The 14,159-nt window shown below is 35.4% G+C and overlaps 1 protein-coding gene across 1 annotated transcript; it reads left to right on the plus strand.

Moving 5' to 3' along the window:
• The first annotated feature begins 1,374 nt into the window (after positions 1–1,374).
• Positions 1,375–13,454, plus strand: LOC136232297 (uncharacterized). The gene is made up of 10 exons (XM_066021359.1): positions 1,375–1,758; positions 1,843–1,908; positions 2,487–2,667; positions 3,258–3,454; positions 3,569–3,619; positions 4,993–5,084; positions 5,266–5,330; positions 6,637–6,746; positions 12,627–12,731; positions 12,843–13,454. The coding sequence occupies exons 1-10, from the start codon at positions 1,486–1,488 to the stop codon at positions 12,978–12,980; spliced, it is 1,278 nt and encodes a 425-aa protein (XP_065877431.1). The 5' UTR covers positions 1,375–1,485; the 3' UTR covers positions 12,981–13,454.
• The last annotated feature ends 705 nt before the right edge of the window (positions 13,455–14,159 follow it).

Consider the following 14,159-nt stretch of genomic DNA (forward strand, 5'->3'; position numbering starts at 1 on the left):
ATTTCAATTCTTACCCTTTAATTTTTTTTAGAAAATTAGTTATTTTAATTTAATCATGGTAAAAAGCATAATTAAGTCTCTGAATTTTGCTTGTTTTAAGGATCAAGCTCTTGATCAATTATTTTTCCACATTCAGTTCTTGATAATTGATTCTGCTACGGATCAGACCCTTATTTAACTTTTCTATCGAGTTTGGGCTGCATACATCGTTAGCACGATTCGACTTGTTGACATTGACAAATAAAAATAAGAATTTATTAACTATGAGAGATAAAAAAATTAAAAAGTAAAAAGAAATTATTGAAATTAATTTCCAATAGGTTCTTCCAAGCTCGAACTTCAGAATCGCCAAACTGATCTTCTCCCCTAACACTAAAATCCATTTCCAGCAGGTTCTTCCAAACTCAATTTCCAGCTTAGAAAAACCTACTAGAAATCGTTTTTTGTAATTTCTTTTTACTTTTTACTTTCTCTCCTAATCAGGAAACTTATTATTTTTTTATTTGTCCATATGGAAGTAAAAAATTACATGTCAGTAGGCTGAATCCCTTAGATGCGCTTGTCGTCCAAACTAAACAGAAAAGTTAAATAAGAACCAAATCCATAACAGAATCAACGATTAAAGATTTAATATGGAAAAATAATTGACCAGGGGTTAATCTTTAAAACATGTAAAGTTTAGAGGCTTAATTATGCTTTTTTTCCTTCATCAATGCTAAAATTGAATAAGTGCAAAGTTTACTTGGTCAGTCACTGATCATGTGAAAATTACTTGCACCGATAATATCTAGTTTTGAAATTGAGAATCATAATAAAAATAAGGCTTAATACATCATTTACTCTATGAATTTGTTCAAAAAGTTTGATTGGTCCCCTGGACTTTCAAAGTATCTCGATAGCCCTCTCAACTTGTATAAAAGATTCAGTTAGCCTCCTGAACTTGCGTAAAATGTAATCAATTGACCACTTTGTTGCAAAAAGTACGTTAAATGCGGAAAAATTATTGCACGCGTCTCAAAAAAAGTAAAACGATCAAGATCGGGGTATACGATTGTAATATTAGAGAAGACAAATTTTATAGTTGAGCAAGTAATAACTTCGTTTTTAATCTATTTTTGAAGTATGTAATACTAACATTCTAAGATGCGTGGAATATATTTTTCGCATTTAACTTATTTTTTTTTTGCAATTGAGTGATCAATTGATTATATTTTACATAAATTCATGGAGCTAATTGAATATTTTATTCAAGTTGAGGGGACTATCGGGATATTTTAAAAGTTCAGGGAGCCAATCAAGTTTGTTGTTCAAGGATGTATTAATCTTAAAAATAAAATCAAAGATCAGTGTCATGGGTGTAATTTACCCTAAAAATATATGAGAAATCTCGAACTGCCGCGGGTTTATAGAAGTTGCGCTGTGTCATGTCAACGGCAAGGGTTTTAGACTTGTAGCCTTTTTGTTGACGGAGGAGGACGACACAATATGGCCGGATTCCTATTCTCACGAAATTCACAGCACCACTTCCGCCGGCTTCTGCTTCCTGATCAACGCAAATCTTCGCCGGTGTTCCATTTCCTCAGAAATATCAACTTCATCATCTCTCGACATTACAATTTCATGTATTCCTATCCCGGTAATTGCAGGAATATGGCCTCTTCTCCTGATTATACTCTCGAAGAAGCTCCTGCTACTTCACTCGCAATCGATAACCGCGTTCCTGCCACCATAATCACTGGCTTCCTCGGCTCTGGAAAAGTTAGCTTCCACCTTTTTTTTGGTTCTTCTGAAATGCTTCCTGGGTGTGTTTTCATTGACCTTTTGTGTTTTGATTAAATGCAGACCACACTTTTGAATCACATTCTGACATCTCAACATGGAAAGCGAATTGCAGTCGTAGAGAATGAGGTATGCCCTTTTTCTTTCGCATGTTGCAGAATTTCTTAAATATAGTTCCTAATTTTTGCTGCTATCTCATTTCGCGCTGCTCGAATGTATATAGTCCTATTCAAAATATACATTCATTGCTGTAACTGTTTTGCAGCTGTATATTTTGTAACATTTGTATCGGATGTTCTCCTGGGTTCAAAAAATGGCCATCTGTGGTGAAGAATCTGAAACGCTTGTACTAATTTATTAATAACATGAACTCTTTTAAAACATATGAAATCGCACAGATTTTTATAATAAGCTACAGGAAGAATAAATTAGTTTGGATTTCGAATGCCATGTTCACCATTACCACCTCAATATGTAATATATATAAATTCTTAAATTACCTGTTGACATGGTGGGAGCACTGAGCATGATGTTACGATGAGCTTCTAGGTCATGAAACAATCTAAGGTTCAAATTTATTAAGATTTTTTAGTTGTTAGAATAGAAAAAATGTAATGATGATGTTAGATCTAATTGCTAATTATGTCTAATGACATGATTAGTGTTCTGTGTTGATTTATTTGTTTATTTGAATCCTCCCAGTGCAGTTTGGTGAGGTGGATATTGATGGATCGTTGGTTGCTAGTCATTCCTCTTCCAGTGACGATATAGTAATGGTTAATAATGGGTGCCTGTGCTGTACTGTACGGGGAGATCTAGTGAAAATGCTTTTGGAGTTGGTTCGGAAAAGAAGAGACAAATTTGATCACATTGTTATTGAAACCACTGGTAAGTTGTGTTCATAGTACTACTTCACCTTGTATGTGGTTGACATGGGGGAGCACTAATTGTTTCTTATGCTGGAAGGGGGGATGTATCTAACAATGGTTTTGGAGAAAAAGGAGACAACTTTTGTCATGTTGATACTAAAATCACATGTAATTTGTGTTCTTAGGGATTTGTAGAGGTGCGTTAGTCTTTTCTCACTCAAATCTTGAAAACATTTTGAAATTACTATTGAACATCTTAAGGGTTCAAATCTGACCATCGGCAAGATACTATCCCGCGTATTAGAGTTTCTAGTCTTATAAAAAAATTCGTATTAAAAACTGTACTTTATTCTATATGAAAATCTAGTTTCCGTTTTTATGATTTCGTATCTAGTTTTATAGCAATATAGAATCGAATAATTATGACTTCATGCTTATTTGTTGACTGTTTTCACAAGAGTGTCCCTTTTTCCTCTTGAAGAATTATACATCTCTTATGTTGACGATAATTAACTTCTTAAAGCAAATCTTTGATTTAATATTTTCAATGCATTTACATACAGTGAAGAAAATTTGATTACTTTGCTTATTGATGGAGTCTTTTTGCAGGACTTGCTAAGCCGGGACCCGTTATAGAAACATTCTGTTCTGATGAAATGGTTGTACGGCATGTGAAACTGGATGGAGTTGTTACTATGGTTGACTCTAGACATGCTATGCAGCATTTGAATGAAGTTAAACCCAGGTTTGTGGTAAATGAAGCAGTAGAACAAATCGCTTATGCTGACCGTATCATATTGAACAAGGTCTGGTTATGTTCTTCCTTGATAGTGCTTACCACATGTTTTCAGTATGTTATTAGGAATACTGTTCCTCTATACTTGATTCCCTTATTCAGTTTTGCATTATTGTTTTGGCAGATAGATTTGGTGTCTGACTCTGAAATACAGAGATTGACAAAGAGAATCAGGGTAATATTCTGCTTGTTGGTTAAATGAAAATAACAGAGATTGCAGTACTAAGAATGTTCCTTGTTTCTTTTTGTATGGTCTCACTTTTTTTTTTTAATTGCAAAATGGAACTTCATATATTTAGTCTGTCTAGCAGATGCTTGAGGCTGGGGCATGATGATATTGTTTACTTTAATACTGTCATGTGATTTATTTGGAGGCATATGGTTGTATACTGTAAGAGGGGGAACCGTTATTTATTAGGCCCTTTGGAGATAATCTTTTCCTCCTGTTGTCAATTCATCTTCTTGGTTCATTCACGTCTCACTCTTTTACATCTGCTGCATTGTGTTATGATATGATGTACTTGAGTTCTTAGTATTAATTAGGGACCCCATCTTTTACTCCTGTTGGATGAGACAGCTTCAATTCATCTTCTGGGTTCATTCACGTCTCACTCTAATGGGAGTGGGAGGGTGACTAAATTTTTATGTTGGCTGTCCTACCACAACCCTCCTCCTTCATCCTTGCTTGAGACTAGCAATCAAAGAACGTAGGCGGAGTTACAAGATGCATTACTAATAGATAAAGTTCAGAGATATTCATTATACCAGGCCATAATTGATTAGCTTCCCTGAACATATTGCACATAGAGATATGATTCCATTTTCTCAGTATGCTAATTGATTACATGATTTATGCAAAGAGATCTGTTCTATAGTATCAGGTTTACTATATTTCTGTCATGTAAAATAAAGAGAGTGAAAAGCCACTTAGTGTGAGTACGTGCATCACTTGTCTCTATTTTGAATCTTTGTTTTGTCCACATCATGGCAGTTTTTTCGATGTTGTTGGAGTTTTTCTTTCCTCTTCCTTTTTTTTTCGGTGTTAGATGGCAGAATATTGAACCGAGCATAGAAAAGACGGATTCTTCTTACTTTCCTTGTCCTTCATGTGACAGTAGAGTGGAACACTGTTTGTCTACATATAACTGAAGGCTATTATTCACTCCAATTGATTTATTTTGCCTGCAAGAATGCAATGCTAGAGTTGAGTGATATGAAACATCTGAATTATTTAAGCAATTTTTGGACCAAGTTGATACATTCAGTAACACTTGGCTTCTCTTTGAAATTTCAAGTACAAGTTCTGTTAAATGGGCCAAAACGTGCTATAGCGAAAATAAAAAAGTTTCTTTTTCTCTTTTGGGATGCTAACTACTAAGTCAGAATAACATGATGCATGACTATGGTATTGGTTGTCTAAAAGGACACGCTTCTAATTATGGATTTTTTTTAATCACTCTCTTTTATAACTTAGAAATTGTTCATATACTTATTCTCTTTAAGGTGCCGATAAACTTCTTACTTTTGTCTTTCTCTTGCTTTTATCAGCATATTAATGGGATGGCTCCGATTAAGTTGACCAAATATGGATCTGTAGACATGGACTTCGTTTTGGGAATAGGAGGATATGATCTTGAAAGGTAGCTGCTTTTCTCATCTTGGCTCTCTAACACATAATCTATTTTCATGCACAACCTTTATATAATGTAAACAGTTTTATTTTATCTGTATGTGTAGTTATTTATATTTTTATTTTTGTAAGAGCACAAAATATAAGCAGTGCATGCAACTCAAGTGTTGTGGTTTTTATCATTTGTGCAGGATAGATTCTGCAGTTGACACTGACAGTTTCTCCTGCTCGACAAATAAAACTGAGACTGCACAAGGTAGTTTTTTTTTTTTTTTTTTTTGTTATGATTTGTCATTCTTTCTCGCAAGGTTTCCATTTCTCTGCTTATCTGTGGGTCAACAAGAGAAACATGTAACCTAGGGGGCTAGGCTGGGAAAACAAGGCGTCGGTGAAAATTTGGTATTGAGACTGTATTCTTTATGATGGTTATACACATTTTGAAACCTTTGCTGGTAATTGTTATCCTTGTGTATTTTTGGGGATTAATTGTACTACCATTTTGGTTGGTTGATGTGTTGCCAACTTTTGTTGCCTTGACTAAATTCTCTGTTGGGCTGAAAAGTATAACTTCCAACCTTTTGTTTAGTTAGAACAAATTCCATGCTAGAAAAGAATTGAATTTCCTTACTAGAATTCAATTCAATTTATCAATCAAATCATGCTCTATGTTGGAAAACATTTTTATTAAAATAAACGAATTCAATTGCTACCTGAGCTAATGTGTCCTCCATAAACCACTTCCATAAACCACTCTCAATTGAATTCTCACAAAATCACTGCCATCTTTGGCATGATTTCCAATTTTCACATCACAAGCTACTTCTGAATACATAAGAGAATTTATTTTTTTCAAAACATGAAATTTGAATAAATTGAATTCAATTGAAATTGAATTCCGCCATAAATATGGGTAGTCACACAGATTTCTAAATTACTTACAGAAGTTCAGTGGAAATTGAAATGGCATGGCAACTATTTCAAGTGGTCAGTATATAAGTTGAACAGTTCTGTTCAATGTTATGATAATGCCAACACATTCGCTTATTTTGATGCTTTATGCTCTGCTCTAACAATGATGCTCATCTAACTTAATGACTTCCAATTTAATGATGCTTTATGGCCTTGAGGAAGGCGCTTCCTTCTGCAAATTATATATCTTGTATGGGGTTACTACTAGTACTATGGTTAGCAAAAACTTCCTGGATTTAAATTAATGTTTTTCTGTTCTTTCTTCACACATTGTCTGTTTTAAAATCCATATGGAATGTAATATCTGTTTGCACTAACGTTTGTAAAGAACCCAGCTTTTGGCAATGGGGGATGAGTTCTCGTATGCCGATAATTCATCTGTTCTACCACTTCTGCTTTCTGCTACTAGGGTTAGAAAAGTCCCTCCTGGAACTTGAATTAAATGCTTTGACGTGACATTCCACTTCATTTTTGTTACAATACTTGATCATTTTCTTCAGTTAAAATGTGTATTAATATTTTAAGTTTGCCTATGGGTGTGAATCTTAAGCAGATTTCAAGTTTTTTTAATTTTTCCTGGTTTCATATTACAGAGCATCAGGTAGGGCATCATCATGAATGCAAGTCTCATCATGACCATGTGCATGATTCTACCGTCTCTAGTGTCAGCATTGTCTCAGAGGGAACACTAGACCTTGATGAGGTAAAATTACCAAGCCATTACCAATTGCATAAATTTCCTACATAAATACATGCTTATACAGAATTTCTAATTTAACTAATGTATTATTTCGATTGGTTAGGGATGATAATGGGGCGGAGATTTCCTATTTTCCCGGGGACACCTAATGGGAACAAGGAATTCTCAAAATTTTGCCCAAGGGAATGGGGACAGGGGGAATTCTTCCCTGAATTATAATAATGGGGTAGGTGTTGGGAATTTTTCTCGATTGCGACAATTTAGCGGAAGCGATAAAACAATTTTATTGAATTGATGAGGTTTACAAGAGGGTGTTCTCTAGAAACTTTCTAGAGTTACAATGAGATAAAACAAAAATAGTACACTCCGGTGTTTCCCGAAACTACCCAAAATAATTATCTTTACTATTTTTATTTCTCCCCAAAATAATTAGACTACCCTCTAAATAAACTCTCAAAATTCACAAGGCACAATTGTGCCTCCTCTCACTACATTTTGGTTCCACCCTAACTCCCTTTCTCTTCCTATATTTCCCACAATACTCAAACTAAATGAGCATCCTTGGCTTTTATAGCCAAGGATGAAACTTCCTTTAATTAATTGTGCCAGCATTTTGCTGGCACAATTAATTCTTCATTTGACCACCAAATTTTGGTGGTCTAAGACCATTGAATTTGGTGGTCACTTTCACACCTCTCTTTATTTCTTTTTTTTTTTTAAATAATTACAAATTACAAAAATAATCCCTCATTAATACAAATTATAAAAACAGCCCCTCATTAATTGGAACTTCACTACAATTTCCTTTTTTTCTATTTAATTGTTTTAAATTAATAGTTAATTTTCTCAACAATCTTCCCCTTAACTATTAATTTAAAACTTTCATCATTTTTTTTTGATGTACTTTCCCATCATCACCTTGTAAACGGAGCATTCTCTCCGCAAACAACTTCTCGGTGCACTTCTCACCGAATCAATGATGTACTTTCCCATCATCACCGGAGCACTTCTCTCCGCAAACAACTTCTCGGTGCACTTCTCACCGAATCAATTTGTTGATGCACTTCTCATCAACCTTCAATTATTGGAGCACTTGTCTCCAAATTAAGCAAATTCTTCTTCGTCAACATGGTCTGTCACATTGACACTTTTTTTTTTCTCTTGTTTCTGCAATTCCATTGCACGCGCCCAAACTTCTTACACGAAACATTTGAGCTTCCCCATGCCAGCAGTCCTTCCCTCAACTGCTTGCTCATTTTCTCCATTTTCTCACGCCCAATTGATTTGGTGGGTGACGCTACATTGAACCATAGCTCTGATACCACTGTTGGGAATTTTTCTCGATTGCGACAATTTAGCGGAAGCGATAAAACAATTTTATTGAATTGATGAGGTTTACAAGAGGGTGTTCTCTAGAAACTTTCTAGAGTTACAATGAGATAAAACAAAAATAGTACACTCCGGTGTTTCCCGAAACTACCCAAAATAATTATCTTTACTATTTTTATTTCTCCCCAAAATAATTAGACTACCCTCTAAATAAACTCTCAAAATTCACAAGGCACAATTGTGCCTCCTCTCACTACATTTTGGTTCCACCCTAACTCCCTTTCTCTTCCTATATTTTCCACAATACTCAAACTAAATGAGCATCCTTGGCTTTTATAGCCAAGGATGAAACTTCCTTTAATTAATTGTGCCAGCATTTTGCTGGCACAATTAATTCTTCATTTGACCACCAAATTTTGGTGGTCTAAGACCATTGAATTTGGTGGTCACTTTCACACCTCTCTTTATTTCTTTTTTTTTTTAAATAATTACAAATTACAAAAATAATCCCTCATTAATACAAATTATAAAAACAGCCCCTCATTAATTGGAACTTCACTACAATTTCCTTTTTTTCTATTTAATTGTTTTAAATTAATAGTTAATTTTCTCAACAATCTTCCCCTTAACTATTAATTTAAAACTTTCATCATTTTTTTTTGATGTACTTTCCCATCATCACCTTGTAAACGGAGCATTCTCTCCGCAAACAACTTCTCGGTGCACTTCTCACCGAATCAATGATGTACTTTCCCATCATCACCGGAGCACTTCTCTCCGCAAACAACTTCTCGGTGCACTTCTCACCGAATCAATTTGTTGATGCACTTCTCATCAACCTTCAATTATTGGAGCACTTGTCTCCAAATTAAGCAAATTCTTCTTCGTCAACATGGTCTGTCACATTGACACTTTTTTTTTCTCTTGTTTCTGCAATTCCATTGCACGCGCCCAAACTTCTTACACGAAACATTTGGGCTTCCCCATGCCAGCAGTCCTTCCCTCAACTGCTTGCTCATTTTCTCCATTTTCTCACGCCCAATTGATTTGGTGGGTGACGCTACATTGAACCATAGCTCTGATACCACTGTTGGGAATTTTTCTCGATTGCGACAATTTAGCGGAAGCGATAAAACAATTTTATTGAATTTATGAGGTTTACAAGAGGGTGTTCTCTAGAAACTTTCTAGAGTTACAATGAGATAAAACAAAAATAGTACACTCCGGTGTTTCCCGAAACTACCCAAAATAATTATCTTTACTATTTTTATTTCTCCCCAAAATAATTAGACTACCCTCTAAATAAACTCTCAAAATTCACAAGGCACAATTGTGCTTCCTTTCACTACATTTTGGTTCCACCCTAACTCCCTTTCTCTTCCTATATTTCCCACAATACTCAAACTAAATGAGCATCCTTGGCTTTTATAGCCAAGGATGAAACTTCCTTTAATTAATTGTGCCAGCATTTTGCTGGCACAATTAATTCTTCATTTGACCACCAAATTTTGGTGGTCTAAGACCATTGAATTTGGTGGTCACTTTCACACCTCTCTTTATTTCTTTTTTTTTTTTAAATAATTACAAATTACAAAAATAATCCTTCATTAATACAAATTATAAAAACAGCCCCTCATTAATTGGAACTTCACTACAATTTCCTTTTTTTTTATTTAATTGTTTTAAATTAATAGTTAATTTTCTCAACAATCTTCCCCTTAACTATTAATTTAAAACTTTCATCATTTTTTTTGATGTACTTTCCCATCATCACCTTGTAAACGGAGCATTCTCTCCGCAAACAACTTCTCGGTGCACTTCTCACCGAATCAATGATGTACTTTCCCATCATCACCGGAGCACTTCTCTCCGCAAACAACTTCTCGGTGCACTTCTCACCGAATCAATTTGTTGATGCACTTCTCATCAACCTTCAATTATTGGAGCACTTGTCTCCAAATTAAGCAAATTCTTCTTCGTCAACATGGTCTGTCACATTGACACTTTTTTTTTCTCTTGTTTCTGCAATTCCATTGCACGCGCCCAAACTTCTTACACGAAACATTTGGGCTTCCCCATGCGAGCAGTCCTTCCCTCAACTGCTTGCTCATTTTCTCCATTTTCTCACGCCCAATTGATTTGGTGGGTGACGCTACATTGAACCATAGCTCTGATACCACTGTTGGGAATTTTTCTCGATTGCGACAATTTAGCGGAAGCGATAAAACAATTTTATTGAATTTATGAGGTTTACAGGAGGGTGTTCTCTAGAAACTTTCTAGAGTTACAATGAGATAAAACAAAAATAGTACACTCCGGTGTTTCCCGAAACCACCCAAAATAATTATCTTTACTATTTTTATTTCTCCCCAAAATAATTAGACTTACCCTCTAAATAAACTCTCAAAATTCACAAGGCACAATTGTGCCTCCTCTCACTACATTTTGGTTCCACCCTAACTCCCTTTCTCTTCCTATATTTCCCACAATACTCAAACTAAATGAGAAAGCCAAGGATGAAACTTCCTTTAATTAATTGTGCCAGCATTTTGCTGGCACAATTAATTCTTCATTTGACCACCAAATTTTGGTGGTCTAAGACCATTGAATTTGGTGGTCACTTTCACACCTCTCTTTATTTCTTTTTTTTTTTAAATAATTACAAATTACAAAAATAATCCCTCATTAATACAAATTATAAAAACAGCCCCTCATTAATTGGAACTTCACTACAATTTCCTTTTTTTCTATTTAATTGTTTTAAATTAATAGTTAATTTTCTCAACAATCTTCCCCTTAACTATTAATTTAAAACTTTCATCATTTTTTTTTGATGTACTTTCCCATCATCACCTTGTAAACGGAGCATTCTCTCCGCAAACAACTTCTCGGTGCACTTCTCACCGAATCAATGATGTACTTTCCCATCATCACCGGAGCACTTCTCTCCGCAAACAACTTCTCGGTGCACTTCTCACCGAATCAATTTGTTGATGCACTTCTCATCAACCTTCAATTATTGGAGCACTTGTCTCCAAATTAAGCAAATTCTTCTTCGTCAACATGGTCTGTCACATTGACACTTTTTTTTTTCTCTTGTTTCTGCAATTCCATTGCACGCGCCCAAACTTCTTACACGAAACATTTGAGCTTCCCCATGCCAGCAGTCCTTCCCTCAACTGCTTGCTCATTTTCTCCATTTTCTCACGCCCAATTGATTTGGTGGGTGACGCTACATTGAACCATAGCTCTGATACCACTGTTGGGAATTTTTCTCGATTGCGACAATTTAGCGGAAGCGATAAAACAATTTTATTGAATTTATGAGGTTTACAAGAGGGTGTTCTCTAGAAACTTTCTAGAGTTACAATGAGATAAAACAAAAATAGTACACTCCGGTGTTTCCCGAAACTACCCAAAATAATTATCTTTACTATTTTTATTTCTCCCCAAAATAATTAGACTACCCTCTAAATAAACTCTCAAAATTCACAAGGCACAATTGTGCCTCCTCTCACTACACGTTGGTTCCACCCTAACTCCCTTTCTCTTCCTATATTTCCCACAATACTCAAACTAAATGAGCATCCTTGGCTTTTATAGCCAAGGATGAAACTTCCTTTAATTAATTGTGCCAGCATTTTGCTGGCACAATTAATTCTTCATTTGACCACCAAATTTTGGTGGTCTAAGACCATTGAATTTGGTGGTCACTTTCACACCTCTCTTTATTTTTTTTTTTTTTAAATAATTACAAATTACAAAAATAATCCCTCATTAATACAAATTATAAAAACAGCCCCTCATTAATTGGAACTTCACTACAATTTCCTTTTTTTCTATTTAATTGTTTTAAATTAATAGTTAATTTTCTCTACAGTAGGGAGTGGAACATGTGGTATTGTGTGTATATATATATAGTGTCTAATAATTATATAAATCTTTTAGTTTTCAAAAATATTACATCCATGTCCTATATATATGCATATTTTTAATTTTGAAGAACTATTTTTAAAAATTATTTTGTTTAGAAATATGGAGATTGGTGACCCTGCAGGGAATCTGATCCCCACGGGAAACGGGAATGCGGTGTTTGCCCTTTACCTGACGGAAGGGGGATGGACATTCCTTGTTATTCGCAGGGGAGGAACGGGAAGGGCCGCTCTGTCCCCGATCTGCCTTGTTGTCATTCCTAGGAATAATTTAGTCATCAATGGAACAGCTCGTATGTCAAAACGAGATCGCCTTAATTCTCACCAGATGAATTAACTGAATTGCTTCAAAATATAGAATTTTGGATATTTGATTGACCGAAGTTCTTTTGCTAGCTTGAGTTCTATTGTAGCAACTTGAGTTTGTTAGATTAGACCAATTACAATATTCCATTAATTCGGAAGGTTTCTTGTGTGATAGGCAGTATAAGTGCTAATATGAATGTTGTATATTAATGAATGAGCCTCCATAGACTGACCTGACCCGGACCAGCCACCTTTTCATTAAATTACCATCTACTTAGAAACAGAACAATTTCTTACTTATTTGTCAATGGATCAGGTGGATGATTGGCTTGAAAGACTGATTGAAGAAAAAGGTGAAGACCTGTACAGGATGAAAGGTGTATTATCCGTGTCTGATTCCGAGCAGCGTTATATTTTTCAGGTTCTATTCATGCCACTATACTAAATTTCATTTGCACTAATCTATTGATTTGAAATGTGATTTCTTTTTCTAGTTTTATGTTGCTTAAATAGCTAGTCCGGTTTGGTTCAGGGTGTGCATTCTGTACTGGATGGTTGCCCAGGGAAAGCATGGGGCTCTGATGAGAAGAGAATTAACAAACTTGTATTCATAGGAAGAAATTTAGATGAAACTGCTCTTAGAAAAGGTTTCAAAGGTTGTCTAGCTTGAAACCATGAGTTCATGTCGGAGTGTAGAGAAAATTCTACCGCGGTTTGATCCAATCGACCGGACCATGTCTACAAATACGTAGCAATAGTGTATGATGAGAGCTTAAAAGAGCACATATGCTCAATGATGACGGTTTCAGGATTCCAACAACCAGTGGGTGCTCAAACCTCCCGACCCCTCTAGATCCGTCCCTGTATATGACTCCTCGTTAATGGTTGATTTACATGGACCGCGACCATTATAGAATTTTTCAAGAGTGCATACTTTGCAGGTTGCATGATTATCATTTGGCTCATTTGGGTTTCGTACTTGGTATTATTTGTCATTTGCCCCCTCAGTCTTGGCACATCTAATCTCCAGTACTTAGTTTTGAAATTCACACCTTTGTTATATAATTGAGGACTGGTTTGAAACACGAGCATGATTTTTGTATTGTTTTTTTTTCTTTTTATCAAATATTCAATTTTAAATGTACTTATGAAATTAAAAATATATATAGAAAAAATCAGATTTAAACAGTAAACATGATAATGAAAGGAAAATGAAAAATTTATCGTTGATCTGAAGAAATAAATGTGCAAAAGGCGAGCATCTTACCCTTTGAGGCTTACAAGGTGTGGTATCCCCCTCCCGTTGGTATCACAAAATTCAATTGTGACGCTGCAAGGGAGGTTAATGGCCTATCCACAAGCATCGGGGTAGTAGCTCGGAACGCACAAGGACATATTATCCTTTCCGCAGGTATTCCGTCACCGCTTTGTCTCTCGGTGGAGGCCGCTGAACTCCATGCAGTCCAAGAATGCTTACTCTTAGCCCAGAACAGTAATATGGAGGAGATTCTGATTGAATCGGACGCAAAAATTGTTGTTGATATCCTCACAAAAGGTCCCATTCCGGAATCGGCTCTCCATTTTCTGTACTTGGATGTTTTAGATTTGGCGGGAACATTCAAGTCTTGCTCGTTTACTTTTATCAGGAGGGAGGGAAACCAGGTAGCTTATAGTTTGGCTAACTGGGCTAGCGATTTTCAGAATCCTTTGATACTATACGGGGACTGTCTGGATATAGTATGACCTCTCATTTGTAACGATGCTTTCAGACATTAATATATGGCATTTTCCTTCAAAAAAAAAAAAAAATTAACCACCAAAATTGCGAAGAAAAATAGATCCAAATAAA

This window comes from Euphorbia lathyris, chromosome 6 (assembly GCF_963576675.1).
Source record: "Euphorbia lathyris chromosome 6, ddEupLath1.1, whole genome shotgun sequence".
NCBI lineage: Eukaryota > Viridiplantae > Streptophyta > Magnoliopsida > Malpighiales > Euphorbiaceae > Euphorbia > Euphorbia lathyris.

Bases quoted from the DNA above. Each gene is read 5' to 3' on its own strand.
- LOC136232297 (XM_066021359.1), top strand. From the start codon at position 1,486: ATGGCCGGATTCCTATTCTCACGAAATTCACAGCACCACTTCCGCCGG. The intron at 5,331-6,636 runs GTAGTTTTTTTT...TTCATATTACAG, and splicing joins TAAAACTGAGACTGCACAAG to AGCATCAGGTAGGGCATCAT. The intron at 6,747-12,626 runs GTAAAATTACCA...TCAATGGATCAG, and splicing joins GAACACTAGACCTTGATGAG to GTGGATGATTGGCTTGAAAG.